Genomic DNA, 24,530 nt, shown 5'->3' on the forward strand with positions numbered 1-24,530 from the left:
GGAAAATTTTGTTGTACTTTCTGTCACTAGAGGTTAGTTTTGCCTGTTCTGGAATTTCATATAAATAAAATCACACAATATTTACTCTTTTGTGTCCGGCTTCCTTCACTCAAGACAATATTTTTTATTTTTATACATATTGTGTATATCAATAGTTTATTCCTTTTTATTGCTGAGTCACATTCCTTGTGTAAATATACTATCTTTTGTTTATCTGTTCACCTGGTGATGGTTATGTGGGATGGTCTATCTATAGTTTGGAGGCTATCATAAACACAGTTGCTGGAAATAAAGTTTTGTATGGACATGTTTTCCCATCTCTTGGGTAAATACCAATGAGCAGAATTGCTGGGTCATGTGATTATGTATATATATATATATTTTTAAAGATTATTTATTTATTTATTTGACAGAGAGAGATCACAAGTAAGCAAAAAGGCAGGCAGGGAGAGAGAGAGGAGGAAGCAGGCCCCCTACTAAGCAGAGAGCCTGATGCAGGACTCCATCCAAGGACCCTGGGATCATAACCTGAGCTGAAGGCAGAAGCTTTAACCCACTGAGCCACCCAGGCACCCCTATCTATCTATATCTTTTTCAGTGTCTATACCTGCACCTGTATTTCTCTCTCTCTCTCTTTTTTTCTTTTTTTTGAGAGAGAGAGTTTGTGCATGAGAGCTGAGGGTGGGAGCAGGGAGAGGCTGAGGGAGAGAGAGAATCCTAAGCAGGCTTCACGCCCAGCTCCGAGCCCAACACAGGGCTGGATCTCACAACCCTGAGATCACGACCTGAGCCAAGCCAAAATCGAGAGTTGGACGCTTAACCAACTGAGCCACTCAGGTGCCCCTGTATTTATTTATTTATTTATTTTAAAAAGATTTTATTTATTTATTTGACAGAGACAGATCACAAGCAGGCAGAGAGGCAGTCAGAGAGAGAGGGGAAGGGAAGCAGGCTCCCTGCTGAGCAGAGAGCCCAATGCGGGGCTCGATCCCAGGACTCTGGGATCATGACCTGAGCTGAAGGCAGAGGCTTTAACCCACTGAGCCACCCAGGCACCCCTGCCCCTGTATTTCTATATCATACATACACATACTCCTGGTTCCTGATTTCCTGTATTATTCACTTGGTTATAATCTTTCACTCTCGTTTATCTGATGCTCAAATAGTCCTTGATTTGACCAGCGGGAAGCCCCACCCCTTCAGGCTGGTTTCTGTGTCCTTTTGAAATCTTTCCTCCTGTGAGCTTTTCTTTACTTTTTGGCCCTGTTACATGGTCCCAGGCGGTTAGTATCACCTAATAACTACCAAATCTATACACATTCTCCTGTAATTATGGTAAAAATGAAAAGTTTCAAAAATCCCAGGAACCTCAAAACCGTTGTTCCTTTCACACCTAAAAAAAATAGGGGGGGAATCTTGCCTTCCCCCGCCCCCTGCTTTTTGGGGCATGAAATATATACTTAGATCTCTGGCTGGGGCTTTGGAAGAATCGGTGCCACACACTTGGGTGGGCACTGGGTGCCAGAGACGTCTCTGCTCAGTCTCTGCCCCCAAGTAGTTCCTAGTCTAGATGGGAAGACCAAAGCTGTATAGTGCTTTTCATCTCTTCAAGTCCTTTCCCATATATGATCTCGCTTTATTTTTTTTTAAAGATTTTGTTTATTTATTTGACAGAGAGAGAGAGATCACAAGTAGGCAGAGCAGCAGGCAGAGAGTGGGGGGACGCAGGCTCTCTGCTGAGCAGAGAACCCGATGCAGGGCTTGATCCCAGGACCCTGAGGACATGACCTGAGCTGATGGCAGAGGCTTAACCCACTGAACCACCCAGATGCCCCAATGATCTCACTTTAATTCACAGTGGGTGAATTAAGCCAACTGGGTGTCTCCATTGGTTAGGTGTCCAGCTCTTGGTTTGGGCTCGGGTCATGATCTTGGGGTCCTGGGATCGAGCCCCGTGCTGGGATCTGTGCTCAGTGGGAAGTCAGCTTGAGGATTCTCTCCCTTTTCTTCTGCCCCTCCTTCTGCTTGTTCTTGCTCTTTCTCTAAAGTAAAATAAATAAACCCTAAAAAAAGAAAAAGAAAGGTGTCATTCGTGTTTGGGTCCACTGGACCTAGTTCCAAGCTTGGTACCCAGTAGGTGCTCAATAAATGTTAGTTCCTCCTCCCTTTCTCCTAGTACACACACAAGCACGTTCATTTTCTCTATAAATATTTAAGTTAATAAATGTTCCCTTACATTTGCCTTGGGGCTTTCATTTTTACTTCCAGGTGAGAGAAAGAAAAAATGTGAGCTGCTTTACATTTCTTGGATACATGCACTGTATAAATTTGGGATTATTATTATTGTGGATTATTGAAATACTTTGCTTTATGACTTTCATTTTAATTAGAAGAAGTTGACCTCAGATGGCTTAATACCCAGACTTTGGTTCTGAAGGGAGCAATAAGATATTGGTAGAGCCAGGCCTGGATGATCTAAGTGTAATTTTTTCTCCTGATTCCGTGACCTGATGCAATAAAACCTCTCACTTGAAAAAACTCAGAGAAATACTTTTGACATATTTCAAATCCTCTCTATAAAAAATTGTTGAAAAGATTTAATATAACCGCTAGTCATAAAATCTTTAATTTGAGTTGACCTTCCACGGTCGCAATTCTCACACATGCAGTTTTTATTACTGAAGAATAAATGGTGGATTTCCTGTTATTCGAGGGAATAAAAATGTCCTTCAATCACCTCCTCCTACAGCACGGAGATCTGAACGCATTTAGGTCAACTCTCAAAGATAGGCATGATCGCAAAATGGTTTGTAACCTGCAAATGTTCTGTTCCCTGTTACGGCGGGCATCCCTTCTTCTTCTTTTCCTCCTCTTCCTCCTCCTCTTTCATCTTCCTCTTCTTCTCCTTCTTCTTCTTCTTCTTTTCTTTCACTTTATATTTTTAATTTTTTTTAAAAGTGCAGAGCCCAATGCAAGGCTCGAACCCACGACCCGGAGATCAAGACCCAAGCCAAGATCAAGAATCAGATGCTTAACCGATGAGCCCCCTAAGTGCCTTATTATTATCATTGTTGTTGTTGTTGTTGTTTTAAAGCTCTAGCTAAAGATGAGGTTCAGCAAGTTTGGTTTAGGGCAAAATCAATACAGTAAAAATTATTTTCCATCAATTCCCATTAGAAATCCTGAGCTATGTTCTAACATGAAAATATTTCCCAGTGGACTGAAGATAAAACTTTTGGCAAAAACAACGAAAGAGGGTTCTGGCTTCACCAGGACCCTCCGTCTTCATTAGGCGACGTCCTGCTCTCGGGCTTTGGAGAAGAAGTTTTGTGGTAGAAAGAATGCTGATTTAGGAGTAAGGTAGAATTTGAAATTAGTGAGTGATCTTAAGAAAATTACTTATACTCTTGGGTCCAGTGGAAGCCAGTATCCAAAATGGCCCCCACCCCTACTGGGGATCCTCACCTCCTGGTCTCTAAGCTTTTGTGTGGTTCCCTCTTGCCCTGAATAGGGCTGACCCGTGTAACAAGTAAGATGTGAAGGGATGTGTGACTTCTGAGGCTGGGTCATATGAAGAAAGATCTTGTGCTTTCCCCTCGCTTTTGTCAATCACACTGGGGCCAACCAGCTGCCATGTCTTGAGGGCATAAGCAGCCTTGTGGAAAACTCCACGTAGGGAAAAACTGCCTCCCCTCTATGCACCGGCGTCCACTGACAGCCACGTGAGTGAGCCATCTTGGAAGCAGGCTCACCTGTCCCAGTCAAGCCTTCTGATGACCCATAGCCCCAGCCAATATCTTGACTACAACCTCCCAAGAGAGCCTGAGCCAGAACCGTATTCCCGACCCATAGGAACAGTAGGGGAGAACAGTTGTTTATTGTTGCTGTAATTTGCCAAGTTTGGGAAGAATTCCTTATGTGTAGCAGTAGATAACTAATGCAGAGCCTTAGTTCTCCACCCACTGAAGTGGGGCTTAACCCAGTCCCACGTGGTGGTGAAGGGGATGGAACGGGATGAAATGGACAAGCAATTTAGGGCAAGTCTTGGCATAGGCAGTAGGTGGTTGATATCTGGTGCTTAGATCTTCCTAACACTCCTATGATGTTCGGACCCATCCTCTCCATGCCCCTGATCACAAGGGTTTTCCCATTAGGCCAAGTGTGACTTTTGAGCACTAAAACTCTGTGGTCTTCCTTTTTTTTTTTTTTTTTCCCATAAAGAAGGAGCACTTCGATGTTAAATCTGTCACAAATAAGTTAATGCCTCTAACACTCCCTGTCTTCCTGTGGTTACTTCTTTACTGATAGCTATTTCACTTCCACCACCCTTAGCTCATTTCCTGCTTTTTTTTTTTTTTTGACTCAGTTCGCTCCCAATTCTGTATAGTATATTCTATTTTCTTAAAATGAAGGCTACCGTATGTGCAAGAAACAACTGCAAATTCCCACTGCATTTACCCCCCTACGGAGGTCTTTGTTTATACACCTTCTGCACTGGGTTTACATTCAGGAGCAAATCAGATCCTGGAGGTGAGTGATGCTGTAAGGGACAACATCTGGGGGTCAGTATGATTCACCTGTGGACTGCTGAGGTCGGCATGTGGCTGTGTAGACAAGGCACTCATGGAAAGACTTATTTTCCTAATGCAGTTTTTGGATTGGGTGCATTCTCTCTTCTTGGGCCAGGCTTGAATCTGAATTTAACCAAGATGATTCTAGAGCCTTCCTTTGTGAATAAATGCTACCCTCCTAGAATGCAGCCTTTGTTATTTTTTTTAAAGATTTTATTTATTTGACAGAGAGAGATCACAAGTAGATGGAGAGGCAGGCAGAGAGAGAGAGAGAAGCAGGCTCCCTGCTGAGCAGACAGCCTGATGCGGGACTCGATCCCAGGACCCTGAGATCATGACCTGAGCCAAAGGCAGTGGCCTAACCCACTGAGCCACCCAGGCGCCCCAGGCTTTGTTATTTTTCACGTATGGTGAGGCCAACAGATCAGGAGAGGGCTGTCCTAGAAAAGACCTCTCGTGAGGTTGTTACTGTTCCCCAGAGGAGGGTGCACCTTCCCTTCCTTCCCCTATACCTTCACCATGGTGGGGGGCACCCAGGGAAGGACTAGGGTTGGCCACAGGCAGAGGGAGGGAGGGAAACGTGCACCAGAAACTTTCTTGTGGTTTCTGCAGGAACAGAATGAGTAGGCAGGATAAAGGGGATTAGGCTGGCTGGTTTGAATGACTTCAGCAGGCTCTGAGGTGTAGGGGCTGTTTCTAGGGCATCTGGCACTTAACCCGGGGGTGATTAGGACAGAAGGATAGTGGTCCAGAGTATGAGTGTCCAATAAAGGAGGTGGCTGGGAGATGGGCCCTGGATTGGCTGGTTTTGCATATGAAAGGCAAGCTCTGTAGGCTGGTGGTTTCCTGTCTCTAAGAATCAGCCAGCCCTGGGAGGGACAGTCTCTCCAGGGCCTGCAAGGTCCTAGATGTCAAAACATCCAAAACACACGGTTAAGGGAAAAAAAAAAAAAAAGTCCATCACTTAACATTAGTTAGCATAATATAAAATGTACCTTCTGATTTTCAAGCTATTTGTACAGGCTTCGTTTTTACCCCTTGGTGTGGATTGAAGATTTTGTTGTTGTTGTTGTTGTTTGTTTATTTTGTTTTTTTTTAAAGATTTTATTCATTTATTTGACAGACATAGAACACAAGTAGGCAGAGAGGCAGGCAGAGAGAGAGAGAGAGAGAGAAGCAGGCTCTGCACTGAGCAGAGAGCCTGATGCCGGGCTCGATCCCACGACCCTGGGATCACGACCTGAGCCAAAGGCAGAGGCTTTAACCCACTGAGTCACCCAGGTGCCCCATTGTTGTTGTTTTAATACCATATAGGTAAGCCCCCTGCTACTAGGTTATATTTGGCTAAGGAATCATTATGAAGTGGAAAGCAGGAAAACTCAGCCCTTTCCGCAGGTGGGAGAGCTCAGATACCAGGCTAATGCTTATGGCTCAGGGTAAGATATTTATGTTGAAAACATTGACTAACTTTCGTGATGTGTTCGTTCCTTCTCTTATTCGTTAGCTGGTAATTTGCATAGAACCTGCCTGGCGCGTACAGGTGTTCAACACAGGCTGTTTGACCACTTGGCCTCATCAGGAAAGTAGTCAGGGGAAGAGAGGAAGAGACTTGACCATGGATGGTGTCGGACAAAATGCCCTGGAATGTTTCCTTCATCTGGATTGTCTGGTTTGACCATATGTTTCATCCGTTCATCTCATTTTCTTCTTCCCTCCCAATACAGTTTACATATTGGAGTCAATGTTCTAAAATATTCGAGAATTGTTTTTGCCCAAAGGCACGCTTTAATGTCTAAGTACATGTTAACATTTCATGCACCAGCCCGATGGACCTGACTGCTGAGGTTCCCTTTTCCTTGTGTGACAACCAGACTGAAGGAAGACACGCTTGGGTGTTGAGCAGAGCTGGGTGGTTTTCACAGCCCCTCTAGCAGATGTGTTTTGGGAAACAATTCTTTCCTCGCACAAAGCAGCCCAGAGACCTGAGCAGACCCATTCATTGGCCCTAATCTCATCTGAACTCTCCCAGGAATTAGTGCAGACACAAACACAGGGTGTTTCCTACATCGCTTCTCTTCAAAGCACTTTACTCCCGATCATCTAATCAAATATCATAGATTGTTCAGGAAGAGAAGATGGTTTTCTCCATGTCCTGGTGCCTGCAAGGCAGGACAGCACAAGGCAATGGAATAAGGAGCAGAAGGCAGGTTGCCTGTGGCTTTTTTCCCATTGGCTGCCTCTCGGGGAGCCCTGCTTGGTTTGGTCCCCATCTTCTCGCTTTGAATCTCTTGGTGGCTATCTGGAGCTGGTGGTCATGTTCCTTAATCTATAAACTAAAGACTTGACCTGTAGCCATCAGCAACTTTGACTTTCTAGAACTCTACCTAAATGTTAGCACTGTGACTTTGGGTCAGCATAAATCTTACCTGAGTCCATTAAATAGGAATAGTAATCTGTTGTCATGGGATTACTGGAGAAAGAAAACAAGATAATAAAGATGAAGATGTTTGGCATTAATTCTGAGTCGGACATGAGTTCGCTGAAGCAGAACAACCAACCAACCGGACAAACGAATCCAACAGCACCGTCCTTTGATATCTGATGATAACAGCATCATCTTTATCCACAACAACAGAGTGATCTGATCCAGTCGGTTCAGTGTCTGTCAGAAAAACATCATGACAACTCAGATGGGAACATTGCTGTCCCTGGCTGCCATTGGGGCGGGTAGCTGTTCGAGGCAGTGATGGGTCTGCAGCCAGAAAGCCTGAGCTCAGAGCTCAGCCTCACCACTTCCTGGAAGGGTGATCCTGGACCAGTTACATACCTGCCTTGGGCCTCAGTTTTCCTGCCTGGAAAACGGCCGTAAGGGTAGCACCTGTGTTGCAGGAGTGTCCTGAGGACAGATGCGCTAACTCACCCAAGGAGCTCTGCTCTGTTCTGGCCACCTGGGTGAGGCTCCATCACCGCCTACTTTATAACTGGGCAAACCTGGCCCAGCTCCTCCCGAGTACTGTTTTGTGGACCAGGCCTTCTCCATAGGCATGGAAAATTGCAGTGAAGGGCATTAAGATCACAATAAATTAGAACCATCGGGGAGTCAGAAAGTGGCTCAATCAAGTCCATGGATGGCAGGAGAAACCATCTAGGGCTACAGGGCGGTCAGATGTGAGGCCCTTGGGAGAACAAGGCATGGAGAATCAACTCCACAGCTCTCCTGTTACCAGCCAGTTACTGGGAAAGGCTAGAAAGGTCTGCCAGCTTCTTACTTGAAAAGAGACCTTTTTGGACCCAACTGAAGGCTCTCAAATTGGTGAAGGGGATTCCTCAAACTGTTTCTGCCCAAGACCATGAAAACGAGAGAATTTAACTGCAAGTAGGAACATGTGAAAACGGGCCAGACAACCTGAGGGGGTTCTTAGCATCCATGTGGGATATGTTTCAAAGCCAAGGAGAAGCAGAGGAGCAAGAGACAGGAACGCTTGGGCCACCAGATAGCCGTGGGTAGGAGCACGAGGGATCTCCCGGGGGGAGAAAACCATCCACGGGAAAGGTGCTGAGATCAGCTCGCATTTATCTGGTGTGGTCTTAGTCAGACCCATGCCCAGTTTAAAGCACTTCACGTCGATCAACTCATTTAAAAAATGATCAACAAACTCATAGGTAGGTAGTCTCACCATCTTCATTTCTCCTTTATCCGAAGATAGAACCAAGGCACAGAGACTAACCTGTTGGAAGCCCTCCAGGATTTGGACAGAGGCTGTCTGTTGCTAGGACCCGACTCCCCAACCCTCCCCTCAACCACTGCCTTGGTGGGGCCATCCGGAAGGTGAAGAGTATGTCACGTGGTGGCTTGCCAAGGGATCTTGAGCAAGGGAACAAAGCAAGCTGGTGACCAGCCCATTCCATCTCTAGACCCTTCACCGGGGAAGGGAGAACCCAGACCTCCTCTTCTCCCTGCTTCTTCTTCTTAACTTGTTAATATGGACGATTTCAAATATATACCCATCGTCTGCATCAACAATTATCAGGTTTTTTCAATCTCATTTTATCTCCCATCATTTTCTCCTTCTGGAGTATTTTAAAGCAAATTCCAGACATCATGTCGTCTCACTGGTACGCACATATGTTGAACAGATCGGAGATTTAAAGAAAACCATAACCACCATGCCATTATCATACCTAATAAAATGAACAACGGTTCCTTAGTATTAGCCAATATCCAGTCCATATTCAAATTTCCCTGACTGGCTTAAAAATGTTTTTGCAAAGGATTTGTTCAAATCAAAATCCAAACGAGGGCCACCCATTGTATTTGGCTGTGAGAGTTTTTAAGTCTCTCTTTAAGAATGAAACAAAGAGGTACCTGGGTGGCTCAGTGGTAAAGCATCCCACTCTTGATCTCAGAGTCATGGGTTCAAACCCCATGTGGGGCTCTGCCTTGGGCATGGAGCCTACTTAAAAAAAAAAAGTAACAAGACAAAAAAAAAAAAAAAAAACAAACACCACACCCTAAAACCTAAAAACCAACCTTTTAACCTTGGAGCAAATTCAGATTCAAAGAAAAGTTACAAAGCCAGTGCAGAGTTCCCCTCCCTATACCTTTAGTCCAGTTTTCTTCAATGTCAACATGTTACACAACCATGGCACATTTCAAAAGTGAGGAATGAACATCGATAATGTGACGATTAACTAAACTTCAGTTTATTGCGATTTCATCCGTTTTTCCACCAGCGTCCTTTTTCGGTCCCAGAATCCAGTCCAGGATCCCACCTGGCATTTGGTTATGTCTCTTGTCATCGATAATGGTCTGCCTTCTTTTCTTCATGCACTGAAGTTTGGAGAAGTTGTTGGGTCAGCTGATATCGCCCTCGACCCAGAAGGACGACAAGAAGCCCCAGTTCAGACGTATCTTCTCTCTCTTTCTTTTTCCGCAAGTCTACACACTTGTATACATTTACATGACCCATCAGCGAGCAGGGTACAGGAGGGAGCGGATCAGACTGTGCACCTAAACGAACAACTTCGCTAGCAGCCAATGCTGTTTCCTTCCTCTTTGGGCGATCCGCTTAGTCTCACGAGGCAATCCTAACCTGGCAACTAGCCAGGCACCATCTTTTAATGGCGGAGGCCACCCTGGCCAGGGGCCTGTCTCCGACAAGCTGACCCATAGAATGTCCTGTATTTGGACTTTGCTGAATGCTTCCTTCTGGTGGTTCTTCCTCTTCTTCCTTTGTGTCCCATATTGCCTATAAATTAACGGTCACGTGTGGAGGCTTGATTAGATAGAGGCTCCATTTTTTTTTTTCAAAGGGAGAAATTCTTTATGGATGGTGTTTTGTACTTCTGCTGCATAACATTACATCCATGTCTGGAGATCCCACTTTCAGTGAGTTCTGGAGGATCTTTTTATTTTCATCTATTTTATTTATTTTTTTAAAAGAGTTTACTTATTTATTTGAGAGACAGAAAGCACAAGCAGGGCGAGTGGACAAGGGAGAGGGAAAAGCAGGCTCCCAGCTAAGCAGGAAGCCCCACGTGGGGCTCAGTCCCAGGACCCTATGATCTTGACCTGAGCCAAAGGCAGAGGCTTAACCCACTGAGCCACCTGGAGCCACCCAGGAGGCCCTGGAGGATCATTTAAAACCCACATTACATGTTTGTTCTCTCTGTTGTTGCACTTTTGAAAAAAAAACACAATTTATTTTCTTTGTCTGAATAGCATTTTGTTGTTGTTGTTGCTGTTTTTTGGTATTACAGAGGTTTTGTTTTTTTGAGACATTCTGGTTTTTCTAATCAACTCTTACCAGGGCCAAATTATTGATGTTAGTCATTCTACCCTTAAAATAAACATGCTCCAAGGTTTTCATCATTATGGTAAGAAGTTTGTGAAGCAGAGCCAAGACGACCTTTTTTAGAGAGACACTGCAAATGTGCAAGTGTCAGGGGTTGAGCTGTCCCCGGAGTGTAAGAGATGGACTGCAACTTGCAGCCTCACAGGAGAGGTACCTTGGGCAGTGGAATAGCCATAGGATGCAAATCAGGACCCCGCCACTGGAATGCCAGGAGCTGGGTGACTATGGCCAAATTCAGGGCCATCAGGTTCAGCTCTGCAGAATGTGCACTGCATAAACCTGGGGCAAATCATTCCTATGGATTGCAAAGTGAATGGCATCTCCTGAAGTTGTGCAGTCTACAACCTACACAAATGTATGTGGCTACCCTGAAAAGTTACGCAGCTCTCCGTGGGTCCCAGTTTTATCTTCTATGAACTGGATGCACCAGGGCCCTGGCAGGAAACAGAATGGATCCTGGATGGTTCAAATGAAGAGGCTTCAATGAAAGAGGCCTAATAGGCATAGGGGCAGGGCTAAGGGAGCAAACCAGGAACGAGGAAGGGTGTTGGGACTGATGCTGTTGGGGCCTACTGCCTACTGCAACCTGGAGCATGGAAGCAGCAGCTGGAGCCCAGGAAGGATAGGTTATTGTCACAAACTTGGGAAGTTGGGAGGGGTCAGGGAAGATGTACCCCCATCTCTCACTGCCCCCCTTGGCCTCCTCTCTTTTGTTGAACTCTCACACTGGCTGGACTAAAGGCGGCCAGGCGATGCATCTAATGTTCAGCCCCCCAGGCTCAGAGTACAGCAGAGAGGGGTGGCCAACAGAAAAGCCAGCACTCTAGGGCACCTGGCATTGGATTTTGATCTAAGACCCCTTATAATTCACAGTTCTTTCACTCTAGGCACAACATTTAAAAAAATACTAGGCTCCTGCTACCCCCTGAACCATGTTAAGATCCTGATGGGGAAGTGAATAGGGACAGGGTTGGTGTATGAAAGGGGACAGGGCTTCGGTCAGGACTCTGGGTCCCAGGCACCTACTCACAATGGAACACCCTTCTTGGCCCTGTGGACCCAGGGAAGCACACATCACGGTCCAAGTCCACACCCCAGCCTCCTTCTCCTGTTCTGTGGTAGTGTTCCCGCCACCTTCCACACTTCCTCTGGCTTCCCCTGATATGTAGAATCATCTGAACCCCTCTCCCTCCCGCATTACGCCATTCCTGCCACACAGGCCTCTTTGCTCCTCCTGGAAACTGTAACATTCTAGCATTTGCTGTTCCCTCCCCTTGAAGCATTATGTACTTCCTTCCCATCATCAAAATCTCTGCACCAGTACCACCTCTTCCCAGAGGCCAGGGCTCGATCCCAGGACCCTGACCTGACCAGGATCATGACCTGAGCCGAAGGCAGATGCTTAAGGACTGAGCCACCCAAGTGCCTCTAAATTATTTTTAAGTAATCTCTACATCCAGCGTGGGGCTTGACCCCACAACCCTGAGATCAAGAGTCTTACGCTCCACCCACTGAACCAGCCGGGTGCCCCTTTCATATTCTTTTTAGACTTTGGAGCGAATTCTTCAAATCCTGGTATATATGCTCTTCCTGAAGCCCATCTCGCTATGAACCAGCCACCTCTCACGAGTTCGACAGACGGGGATTGTGCCTTTCGCCTCTGGGTCCTGGGCACCAAGCCCCGTACAATCTCACCTTAGCTGCTACAATTTCCTGACCCTGTGTATATGCTCTGGATTTTATGTCTACAAACTGTGTGGATGTGGCTTGCTCTGGGATTTAATGTATATAAAAGGAAGCAGTGACAGATGATTCTAGAAAGGTAATTGGGGACCAGGTTGTGGAAGACTATGAATGCCAAATCAAGGAGAGTTCAGACTTGATTCTGTAGGTAATGGGGAGCCATTGCAGGTGTTTGAGGGAGAGCAGCCGGGGCAGAGGAGGGGTCCAAGAGGGACTTTCGGCCTTAAGCTTAAAGTGAGATCAAATCCAAATCCTTGGGATCCCTTGCAAAGGCCTGGAAGGGAATGACATGATCTGCTTTCTAGAACCATCTTTTCTGAAGGCCACTGGGGGATGGGTTGGAGGGAGGACTGAGGCAGAGAACAGCACCTGTTGAGCTTCCGTTAGGCATGAGCTTTCCTTGCGAATCTCGGTGAGAGTACCATTTTGGAAGCCAAAGTTCAAGAAGGTTAGCACAGTTGTCCCTGGCACCCCGTAAAAGTGTCTGAACCAGGGTCCCCTTGGGCCCGGATGCCTGCAGGCGGGTGAGCAGTCTCTGTGTAGCACCAAGGGGTGCCCCCAGACTTTGGGACAGCTACCCCATGGCAGAACCTCTCTGGCTGGCTCCGTGCCGGCTCGCGGAACAGATGGAAAGTTCCTCCAAGTGGAGCCAGACGGCAGCGCAGGGCTTTGAAACAAAATGGGTTACTTACTTGGAACCCCTGCTCCCCTATAAGATTTAAAAAAATTTTTTTAACTTGGAGCTTAGTTAATACACAATATTACATGGATTTCAGGTATATAACAACGATTCGACAATTACAGGTATTATGAAATAGTTACCCTCTGTCACCATGCAAAGTTATTATGAAATTATTGACTATATTCTCTACACCGTACTTATCATCCCCGGGAGTTATTTATTTTCTAGCTGGAAGTCTGTGGCTCTTAATTCCCTCCCCCTCGTTGCCCCCCCTCATTCCCCTCCAGTAACCCCCAGTTCCTCTCTCTCTCTCTCTCTTTCTACCCATAAGACTCTGATTAAATTGACACGGTCTTCTGGTTACAACCAACGCCTTAGCTTTCATGATGCCTTAATTTTAAAATCCTAGAATTAATTTTTGGCTCTCCCTAGCATGAAAAGCTTTCCCCCAAAGCCTTTAATTCTGCAGCCCCCTATTTTTCCAATCAAAGGAAACTCCACGGGGCTTTCATGGTCTTAATTAATGACTCTCTAATCAGAGTTCCACTCTGCCCGCTTTATCTCCCCTTCCCCGCTTTTGTCACCCCCCCACCCTGGTTTCTCAATGAAGGGCTTATCTAGAACTTGTTTTGACTTCAAACAGACACTTCATAATAGTAAATGGCAACGCGAGTTTTATCAAGTGGAACAACCTTTACTTTCTCTTTCTTCTGGGTCTTAGTATCAAAGCCACCCTTAGGGAATGTGGCCTTCCTTCCTGTCTGGTTTTCAGCAAAACATGCCTTCCCAGCAGGCCCCGGGGAAGGTGTTTTGGATTTTGCGCAACAAAGACTTCCAGGGTAAGTCTCGCTAAGGTGATGGTGGCTGATATGCCCGAGGCTATCTGGAGGCTTTTAGATTTAGGATTATACCTGACAATCCTTGCTTCAGGAGTAAATGCATGAATTTTGGATAGAGATGTGTGTGGGGGGGCACCACTTTCTCTTAGAACGAATGGCAGTTTCCTTCTGCGGTCTGGTAATCCACAGGACATCCCCACTCACCACGCCCCCCACCGCCGGCCCCTGCCATTTCCATCTGCATCTTTCTTTTTCTTTGTCACACACAAAGAAATAACAAAGAAATAACTGTCACACAGCAGACAGTTATTGTTGCCTGGGGCTCAAAACTAGCGCAAATGTCCTCCAGATGCGACCTCCTGGGAGGCAGGCTTGGGGTACCGAGATGAGTGGGAAATGACCTTCAGTTTTGGTGCAGTGTGTTGGAGGAGAGGGGGCAAATGTGTTAAGAAGTAAGCATGGTCAGGGAAGATGGGTGTGGGCACAGAAGGTTGTGGAAAGATCTCTGGAAGCTCCGGATGGGCATCAGTCCTAGCTAGAGAGATTGGTGAAGACTTGGAGCCTGGAGGAGGCCCGTGGGGGAGGTGGGGAGACTGACGGAGCGGGGGAGTGTGTCTTAGTCCATTTGAAATGCCCTAACAGAACACCGCAGATTGGGAGTGGGGCTGAAAAACAGCAGACATTTATTTTCCACAGTTCTGGAGGCTGGGAAGTCCCAGACTGAGGTACCAGGGGTCTGTCTTTCCACGTGGCAGAAGGGACAAGGGAAGCTCGATAGGGTCTTTCTTATAAGGGCACTAATCCCATTCGAGGGGGTTCCACCCTCTTGACCTAATCCCCTCCCAAAGGACCCGCTTTCTAATACCGTTGCCTTGGGATTAGGATTTCAACATGTGAATTTGGGGGGACAGAAACCTTCAGTCTGTAGCAAAGGGCATGCGAGACAGAGGGGAGCAGTCTGTAAAGATCTCAGTCTGTGGAGGGAAGGTGAGTGTCGTTCTGGGGCTGGAGCACGGGGAAGGGTTGTGTGCATTTGGGGGAAGACAGGCCGGGGATGGATGGAAGAGCCATCCAGAATAGACCAGATGTGGAGATCCCATCGGATACGGGGCAGGGGATTGGATTTCAGGTTGGGAGGTGTGTGCATGGTGGAGGAGATCCAGGGGTGGGGGTTGGCCCACAGGGCTGTAGAGGGGATTGGTGTCCCTCCTGGGCTTTGTGGGCCCATCCTGGTTGGGTGTGTGTCCACCCAGAAACTAGGGGACACCTGTCCCTAATTCACACAAGCGCAGAAGGGCAGTGACCCCAGAGAGTGGAGTGAAGCTTTGAACCCGCAGAGTCTGAGGGCCACTGGCTGGTGAGGATGCACATATCCGGGGGGTGGCCTGTGGTCTCCCCAGGGACCGGGCGTTCAGAGCAACGGGACCCTCTGTATGGTCACCCGGGTCCAGGGCTTGTCCTCTGTCATGTCAAACTTTTGCTCACACCTTCAATTTGCTCCCCTATCTACAATCCCCATCCCACTCAGACCTCTGACTCTGGACCTCCTTCTAAGAAGAACTTGGCTCCCTACAGTCACCCCTAGCCCTGAACCTGGTACCCCGAATCCCACAAACAAGTCCTCCTCATGGGTTTCCTTGCGAGCCCCGGCTTCCCGGAGGTGAGGATGGAATCCTGGAGTCAGGGTGGGGGAATGGGGGAGAAAGGTGTTGGGGGACAGGCCACAGAGCAAGGTAAAGCCCTCGTTAACCTGAACAACTGACTTTGGAGGTGGTGGCTTCTTGCCGGCTCTTGAGAGGTTTGTGAGTGCACATGCGTGTGGTTCCCGGCATGCATACAGGTGTGTAGAGCTGGGCAGGCATCTTCTGCTGAATCCCAGCCCTTCCACCCCAAGCCCTTTGGCCCCACACATAATCCTGCCCTTGTCCCTCGCCATGCCCTGGCTCCCCATGCTCTCCCTGCCTCTCGGCTTTGTCCAAATCTCCCCTCCTGTGAGTTCCCATGGATTTCTCTGCTGCCAGACCCCTCCAGCCTCCTCTGAGTTGCTGAATTTGGATCACCTGGCATCAGAGACCATGTTTCTTCATTTGCCTCCTTCCTCAGGGTCCCCTAAGTCCAGCTGAGGCTGAAACTGGTGTCTAACCTGGCTGGCCACCTCCAGGACCCAGCACTGAGCCTCACCTGTGCCCCTGGCTGCGTCATGCGCTGGGATCTGCTCAGTGAGCTTGACAGACACAGCTGGTGCAAGATGGACATGACCCAGATCCTGCGAAGAGGCAGAAGGACGGGCACCCGAAGGTGCAGTCTTGACCTCAGAGAAAATTTTCTAACTGCCCCTGCAGGGCCAAGGGCCCTTTATTTCTCTTTGCCCAGAAGTGATGTGGTCCCTTCTGCTCGAACCTACAGGCCAGAGCTAGACACGTGGCCCGGCCCAGCTGCAAGGGGGCTGGGGAGGGAGGTCTCCTCTGTGCCCGGAGACCACAGCAGACCCAGACGTTGGTGAGCACTAGTGACATCTACCAGACTTACCCAGGCGCTTTTAGGGGAAATTCCTCCATCCATTGGATGCCTTGAATCAACCTCCGCTTACTGACCTGAAGTTCTTCCTCATGTTCCACTGACCTTGTCTGTCCATCAGGCTCCGATTCCTCCTTGAGGCTCAAAGAACACGTTTAATTCTGTTTCCCTATGTGACTTGGGAGGTCTGGATCACTTCCTGCTAGTCTTCCCTCTTCCAAGTCCAGCCTCCCTCCCTAAGTTGCTCCTACCTGCCCGGGGGCAGAGTTCCCCATCACAGACCCTCTCTGGGGCACTTGTGGGAGGCCCATCTTGATTCGGAGTCATTGTGTCTGAACACCCCACCGTCTTCCTACCTGTGCCAGGGTAACCTGCAAGGGACTGTATGTTTGTGCCCCACAACCCTGAATCATTCGGTGAGATCCTCACCCCTAGTACCGTGGTATTAGGAGGTGGGACCTTTGGGAGGATCTTAGCTCAGGAGGGTGGAACCCTCCCCAAACAGGACTAGTGTCCTCATAAAAGAGGCCCTAGGGGGCTCCCTTGTCCCCACCACCACATGAGGACATAGCGAGAAGATGGCCATGCCTGAACCAGGAAGCGTCCCTTCCCTGACATCAAGTCTATCAACACCTTGATCTTGGACTTCCAGCTCCCAGAACGGTAAGAAATAAATTTCTGTTCTTTTTTTTTTTTTTTTTAAAGATTATTTATTTATTTATTTGACAGAGAGAAATCACAAGTAGATGGAGAGGCAGGCAGAGAGAGAGAGGGAAGCAGGCTCCCTCAGGACCCTGAGATCATGACCTGAGCCGAAGGCAGCGGCCTAACCCACTGAGCCACCCAGGAGCCCTAAATTTCTGTTCTTTCTAAGCCTCTTAGTCTACGGTATTCTGTTACCACAGTAGATGGAGCCCACTAAGGTGTCCCCTTTCTGTCTTTATCACATAGCCATCTCGGTAAGTTCTTTGAGAAGCACTGTTCGGACTGTGGCTACATCAGGAAGCAAAACTGATCACTATGTGAATTGAGATTTCGGTATTTTATTGGCGACTGGACAGACTCCCTATTTCTTGGTGTTTTTTTAGGTTTTGTGTTTGACCTGTTTTTGGGTTGCTTTTCCTTTCAAACTTCTGTTTAAGAACATGGGCTCTTGGACAGGCATCCAATTGCTGTCTTCTGAAAGTCTACTTCATGGCCAGTGTTTGGGGAAACGGGCAAGCTCACACCTGTAGGTTTGCTGGGCAAAGAAGCGACCCCTACCTCGGGAGGTGTGCAGGGAAAGAAGAAAAATTCAGGGTTCTCTGCTTCCAAAATATCCATGCTTTGCTCGAGTTCTGGCCTGGCCAAGGACAGAAAGCTCGGCCAGAACAAAGAAGCCCTTCTATTGTGACTGTCCTGCTACCTTGAGTCAACTCAGCCCATTTCTGGGCTGTCCTGGGATCCAGAACAGTGGGGATTAGGGGCGGCTGGAGAAACCAGTGTGAAAACTGCTCAGGTCCTACACTGCCTATCTGAACTTCTGGGGGGCGGGGGGCGGAAACAGCAGAATCACGTCCAACAGGGCACTTGGGGGGAGGGGGAGATTTCTGTTTTAGATTAACAGGAGGATTTATCATGCCAGAAGGTCAATATTTACCTTGGCTTCAGCTTGATGAGTATTTTCTTCTCTGTTCAGTGAGTGGCTCGTTCTGCTGACTTCAGCAGAATAGAAGATCTGTTTTTTGTCTGCGGAAGAGGATGCTGACTGATATTTTCTTATCAGAAAGGCCTGGTAACAGAGATGAGGAGGAGCCCCCCTAGTCTTGTGTGTGTGTGTGTGTGTGTGTGTGTACACGTTCACGTGCGTGTGGGGTTTGCCTCCTTCCACCAGGAAATCTGATCCCTCTTTGTACAAACAACCTCCTTTTTAAAGGCACTTTTGAACTTAGGAAACGGGGTGGGCACAGGCTCCTGGACAAATCACTTTGCTCAACTCCTTGTCTGAAAAATGGGAATTCTGAGAAGCCCTGCCTGTCCGTGTAAACAGTGGAGGCACTCAGCGCAGACCTGCCAGTGTCCGTTGGTGGGGTTTTCATTGTATCGAGGTTGGGAGGGGCTGGTTAGGGGATCACCCAGGGTCTGGAAGAAGAGAGGAGGAAGGAGCGAGCCCTGCATGGGGCCCAGCTCCAAGCCCTTGGCAACGGCGGCTTCTGCCTTTTCCCAAGTGTTAGCGTATTTTTGGGGGTGCCACAGGCACGGCTGTGGAATAGTCAGACGGGTGCTTGTGTGGTGTGCTGACAAGGCCAGCTGATCAATTCTATGACTGAGGACCACTCAATTCTAAGGGTACCACCTGTCCTTATTTTGGGGGCGCTCACACCTCCCCACTCTTGCAATCCCCACAAGCATGTTTCACCTAAAAAAACCCACAAATTACCTATTTTACACAATAATCTCCCCCACATTTGTTTTATTCTTAAAAATTTCATCTTTTTTTTTTTTTTTTTAAAGTAGGCTCTGGGCCCAATGTGGGGCTTGAACTCACAACCCTGAGATCAAGAGCCAGATGCTCTACTGACTGAGCCATCCAGGTGCCCCTCCTGTATTTATTCTAAAAATAAAGTTTTGTTTTAAATTGTTGACCACAGAATAAGACAATAATGGGTTCATCCTGGGGCTCCAAGAGTCGTTGGAGAAGGCTTTGCACACTCTGGGATATGAGCCTCCTGGTCAGTCCCACCCAGGGGGCTGGGGGTTGGGAAGGGTGGTGTTCTTAGATATTATTCTACACCAAAGCCTTGCAAATGATCATAATCAATGTTTATCGAGCATTATAAGGCATTACCTGCAGCCTTCAGGCACTTTGTGTGAATAATTCATCAAATTCTTTTCTAGCAAACGCATCCATTAGGTGCTGTTATTATTACTGATTTTACAGACTAAGGATGCTCAGAGAGGTTAGGTCACTTGCCAAGGTCACACAGCTGGTACTAGTTGGAGTTGGACTCTACTCACTGGTGTTTTCTGGGGCGGGGGAGGGGGGAGGAGTTTAGAGTGTGATGCCATGAACATTTCTCTATTCTTCTAAGCCCTGCTGGTGGGGAGGGGGGGTCCAGCTGTTGCAAATCTGGCCTACAAGAGTGACAGCTTGATAAGGTTGGCTACATCCACAGCTGCCTTGGAGAGGGGAGTGGAGGATGAAGGGAAAAGTGAGTTACTGAAGACCAGACCTGGAAAGATCTTCAGAGACAAGCCAAACCACTTTTCACTTTACAAATGAAGATATGGGGTCGGGGGAGGGGGTGGGGTGGGGATACCAGAGAAGGGAGTTTACTCAAGGTCATCAACAAGTTAGTGGGGGAGCCAGGAGCAGACCTGGGACTTCTGGGTCTGGCTGGTGTGGGAGACGTCCTAATTTCTTTTCTTGATCTTAGGCATCTTTGTCTTTTTATCCCTTACCATCAAAATGGAACCTCCTCTTGTTCGCAGAGCTTTTGCCATTTTCAAGCTTTCCTAAAGAATAGCACACGTGGTCTAAATGGGGTAAACATATTCTCTTTCTCTACTTGCCCTCACTGCAGGCAGCACCGTGCAGAAGTTGCCTGGTTCGTGGTCATGGGGCCAGAATGAGCTTTATTGGCCTAGATATGAAGAAAAGGACCAACCTCAGACAACTGCCCCAAGTCTTGTAGTTGCTGGGATGAATTATTTCTTTCCCTACAGCTTTTCACCTAAAAGAATCCTACAAAACAAAGAGTAGTGTTATCCCGTCCTCTTCTAGGTCCCTCTAGCTGGGGTGCAGTCTGTGGCCCTGGGAAAAAAATGACTTTAAGATAAAAAGGAGATTCTTAAAAAAAAAAAAAATCTGTTCTCTTACTGTCATGCCCGCAGCATAAAGGTCATGTACAATAACATGGAATCTCTCTGGTCTCATTCTGAGAGTAAAGGAGAGGAAGAAGAAAGACAGAATGTTTACAAATTCCTGGGAGATGGGGAATGACCTCATCACTTCCTGGGACTTAGCCAGCTGTCCAGGGAGCACAGATCAGTTTTGGGGGAGGCCCTGAAATTCCGCTGACACCCCAAATTCTCCAAATCTTCTAGGCCTTGAGAGAGGGTTGGAGGACAAGATGAAAAGGAAGTCCTCCCAGGTTCAAGTGACGCTTCCCATTATGGGCTGCCCACGCGGAGATGGACTCATCCATCCCGAGTCTGTTGAGAAACTCGACACTTGGGAAGTGTGGGAGTGCCACTAAAAAGACCTGGGCAGGATTTGAGGGCACTAAGTGGAGAAAGAGGGGGTAGTTTGGGAGAGAGGGTGAAATGGGCTGGATATGAGATTTGGGGCTATGTACTCAAGGGGGTACCTATAGGATATGAATGCAAGAGGGCAAAAGCCACCGGAGGGGGCCTTTCGGGCCAGGTTCCCAACAGCATCCCTCCGCCTTCCTCTAAAAACAATCCCACAATTCTCTTCCCAAATGTATTACAACCCATTAAACGCTTCCTTATTGGATGGCTTCTCTCCAGATTTACTGACATTTTACAGACTGGGAGCTCCCCACTGTGAACAGGGCCAGAGGCAGTCTTCAGGCCTCTGCCAGCCCCTAGGATGCTTAGGTGAAGAAATTAGGGACTCCCAACCTGGAGAGTGGGGTACAGGCTGGATTCAGGTCCCACCTGTCTCTTGCATGAGGGGTGGTTCTGTGGGTATCCTGCAACCCAGAAGAGATCCGTTTGGGGCCAGGCTGGTCGGTGGGCTCTGTAAAAGGTGGGAAGTGGGATTGTATTAGATCTCCCCTGCCCCCAGCTACTTTCCAGATCTGATGCCTCACAAATGGGTGATTCGAAAAACAACTTCTCAACCCTGACCCCGCGCTTTCCTCCATCTGTGCTACCGCTCACCTTGGAGAGATGGCTGTGGAGGTAAATGGTGGAGGTGAACGGGAAGAGGATTCTAGGGAAGCCTGGGTGTGCAAGAGGTTGGCCCAAAGGGCCTCGGACAGGGACCGCGTTGCTTTTCCGGCTTAATTCTCGTGAGCCTCGGTTTCCACCTCTGAAAAATGGGAACGGTGCCATCTAACACAGAGGGCAATGTTGTGGGGATTAAACGACTTTGCCCAGGGGAAATCGCCAGGCATGGAGTGGGTGCCCCACGAGCGTTTGCGGCCCCGAACAGGGCTCGCTCGGGAAGGTTCTAAAGAGCGTGTGTGCGAGGACGCAGGACCCCCCCCAGGCCTGCAGCCACTGGCGCCTCCTCGGCCGCGGACCGCCGAGGGTTAATGAAAAAGCCCCACGCCCCCTTTGACGGCGCTGAGCCCACCTCGCCGAATTTGAAAAGGCGGCCCTGGTGAGGCGTGGGCGCCCCCCCAGAAACTTCCAACTCCCGGCCGGGCTCCGCTAGCTCGCCGGCTCTATCGCTCTGCTCCCGGCGGGGGCCGCGGGTTCGGTCCGGCCGCCGGTGCGCTCCCGCCTGTGCTCCCGCCCGGGCTCCGGGCCCCCGCGGGCGGCCGCGCAAGATGAAGCTGGCTCTCCTCCTGCCCTGGGCGTGCTGCTGCCTCTGCGGGTCGGCGCTGGCCACCGGCTTCCTGTACCCCTTCCCGGCCGCAGCCCTGCAGCAGCACGGCTACCCCGAGCCGGCCGCCGGCTCCCCCGGCAGCGGCTACGGGAGCCGCCGGTGAGTAGCGCGCGGCTGCGGGGCCTGGGGGGCTGAGGGCTGGGGGTCCCCCTCAGCTGGGGGCCGCAGACAAGGGGCTGGCTGCGGGCGGGGGGGGCGCTAGGCGGGGGGGGGGAGGATGGAGCGCAGGGCGGTGGGGCTGCGGCCGCGGGGCCGAGGGTCCGGAGGTGCGGGGCCCGGACTGCGGTGGTCTCTGGCCGCGCCCACCCTCTCTCTTCCTTTCTTTGCTCTCCCAACCTCCCCTTCTTCGGCTCCCGGGTCGGAGGGAGGGTGGCCGCAGTCTGCGGCAGGGGCGCGCGGAGGGGGCGACCGTGGCTCGGTCCCTGCGCGTTTACGGGTTCACGTGCCTCCGCCGCGCTCACCTGCGCGGCCGCGGCTTTGTGTTGGGGAGCAGGTTCCCGGGTTGCCAAGGTCGAGCGTCCGGGTCTCCCGCGTCTCCTGCCGGCTGCCCCAGGACACCGGAGGGGCGATTCCGTCCCGTCTGGAGGGCTGAGGCCGCGGAGGAGCCTCGGCTGCGCCTCCGCAGCCACTTTGGGATGAGGAGCCCGGCTCGGCTCGGCTCGGCTGGGCTGGATCCGCGTTGGGGCGGGCGAAGGAGCGAGGCCCCAGGGTGCCGGGACGCACTGGGGGCCTCCGCCTCGGCCGGCAGGTGGCGCCCTGGCCACCCCACCCCCCCACCCCCCGGGACGGTTGGGGCCGCGTCTCCTCACCGCGCGGTTGAATTCCCCCCAGAAAACGCGTAAGCGCTCGAGGAAAAGTTGCCAGACACCTCGTTTGCGCAGCTCACTCGAATTTAGCTTTCCCTCATTTTTTTTTTTTTAAGATTTTTAATTTATTTGACAGACAGCACTAGTACAGGCTCTGGGCCGAAGCAGAGAGCCCGATGTGGTACTCGATCCCAGGACCCCGAGATCACGACCTGAGCCGAAGGCAGCGACTTAACCCACTGAGCCATCCAGGCGCCCAACTTTTCCTCATTTAATAATTATAACCCACACGGCTGCGCTAGGTCTCTATTCCTTCGTACCTTCCACGCCTTTTGATTCTAAAACCACTCCGAGGGTACCTGTTACAGCATAATCGTTCCTTCCTTCCAGGGAGAAAGTTGAGCTCCAGAGGGAGGTCCCCAAGTTTGTGGCAACTCCAGATTGACCTTCGTTTGGCTTTCCCCAAATCCTGAGCTTTTTGCCGCGCCACTCGGCATTATTATTACGGAGGAAAGCGAGAGACTGGTCCCAGTTCTTTCTCCTCCGTGATATTTATTTACCGAACCTGGGAGAGCTACCAAGATGAATCCTGGCAAAGTCTTATAGCCCCTGGAAACAGGGATGTTTTGTGCCCGGAATGGCTGGGTAAGGCTGGGTAAGGCGGGACTCTGAAAAGCCAAGAAGTGCTTCTGGAAAACTTTGCATACAATGTTATTTCCCTCATTGTGTTTGGGAATATTTGCCCATGGCCTCCATTAGTATTAGTCTCCAAACACCCACAGTCTTGTGGCCTCTGCGCATTTCCATAGGAGAAGATTCTGAAAAGATAAACTTTGCAGGTGGTAGGATGATAGAGTTAACATGATCTCATTTATGCAAAAGCCATTCTGATTAATGGGTATGTAAATGCCCAGAAATAAAGCTTGTAGGCAAATAGTTCTTGTAGGGACCTGTATGGAGAGAACAGAGGCTGGAGGGCAAGGGGGAGGTGGTTGGTGAGGTGGGTGGACTTCCATTTTCTCCCTCCCTCCATTCGGTCTCCTTAGCATCTTTTCCCAGCGGCATAGATTCAAGGATTATTTTTGTAATTAAAAAGTGTGGGAAGGAAAATCCAAAAGGGCTGCCACAGGGTGGGACATGCATGTTGGGAAGAGCCAGAGGTGAGGTCCGCGAAGGAAGAGAGTGAATGGGGACTGGGGTTCTGGTGGTCGGTGGGCTGGAGCTTGGGGGCTGCCCCAGGAACTTGGAAGGGATTGTTGTAGCATAAATAAAAAGAGGCCCAAACAATCGTGGTAATCTTCCAGAACTCCTTCTACCAGGATGGGAGCCGGGAGAAGGAATCATCAGGTTTAGAGAGGCTCTGGATGAATCTGTGGAAAACGGATTCCCAAATACGATATCGGGAGGTGTTAAGGAGGCTTGGGGCGGCTTCCAGACGCTTGAGAGGGACGCTCCGGAACGTGACTGGATCCTGCCATGCGTGGCCATCGCAGGCTGGAGCTGGCCTGGGGTCACACGCTCCTGTGTCTCATGAGCGATCAGTCACAGGTGGCCTGTGTCCTTGAAGTTCAAAAGCCCCAGAAGCAGAGGACTTGGAGCAGCGTTTGGCGCGGTGCCCTTCACGGCCTCGGCCTCGGCTTTGGCTCTGCGTGTGTGTTTACAGTGGCTTGGTCTCCGTCGATGGGCCAAGGGACAGAGCTGTTTCTTGACGAATCGTCTTCCTTTAGGTCATGGTATCGCTCCCGCTGGCATCTGATTTTCGGGTGTGGTCTGTGTTCGCCTTCGTGGGAGGGCGTGTGCGCATGCGTGTGCGTGCGAGCCTAGGCCAGCCCTTCTGGGTCGGACCTGTGCTGGGGGCACCTTGCCTGACCCAGGGTGCTCTGCTCCCGGCCCCTCTGTCAGAAGCCCAGGGTGGACCCCTCTGTTTAAGCAATTTTGGTAAAAAAAAAAAAAAGAA

General features: G+C 49.5%; 1 protein-coding gene across 2 annotated transcripts in view; it reads left to right on the plus strand.

The window, feature by feature from the left end:
• Window positions 1-21,708: 21,708 nt before the first annotated feature.
• COL26A1 (collagen type XXVI alpha 1 chain) overlaps window positions 21,709-24,530 on the plus strand; it is a 120,507-nt gene continuing 117,685 nt past the window's right edge. For both annotated transcript variants that reach the window (XM_044232888.1, XM_044232889.1), the window contains exon 1: window positions 21,709-21,866. In XM_044232888.1, coding sequence (XP_044088823.1) covers window positions 21,709-21,866 — 158 coding nt within the window. The remainder of the gene's footprint in view (window positions 21,867-24,530) is intronic.

The sequence above is a fragment of the Neovison vison genome, chromosome 14, assembly GCF_020171115.1.
Source record: "Neovison vison isolate M4711 chromosome 14, ASM_NN_V1, whole genome shotgun sequence".
Classification (NCBI taxonomy): domain Eukaryota; kingdom Metazoa; phylum Chordata; class Mammalia; order Carnivora; family Mustelidae; genus Neogale; species Neogale vison.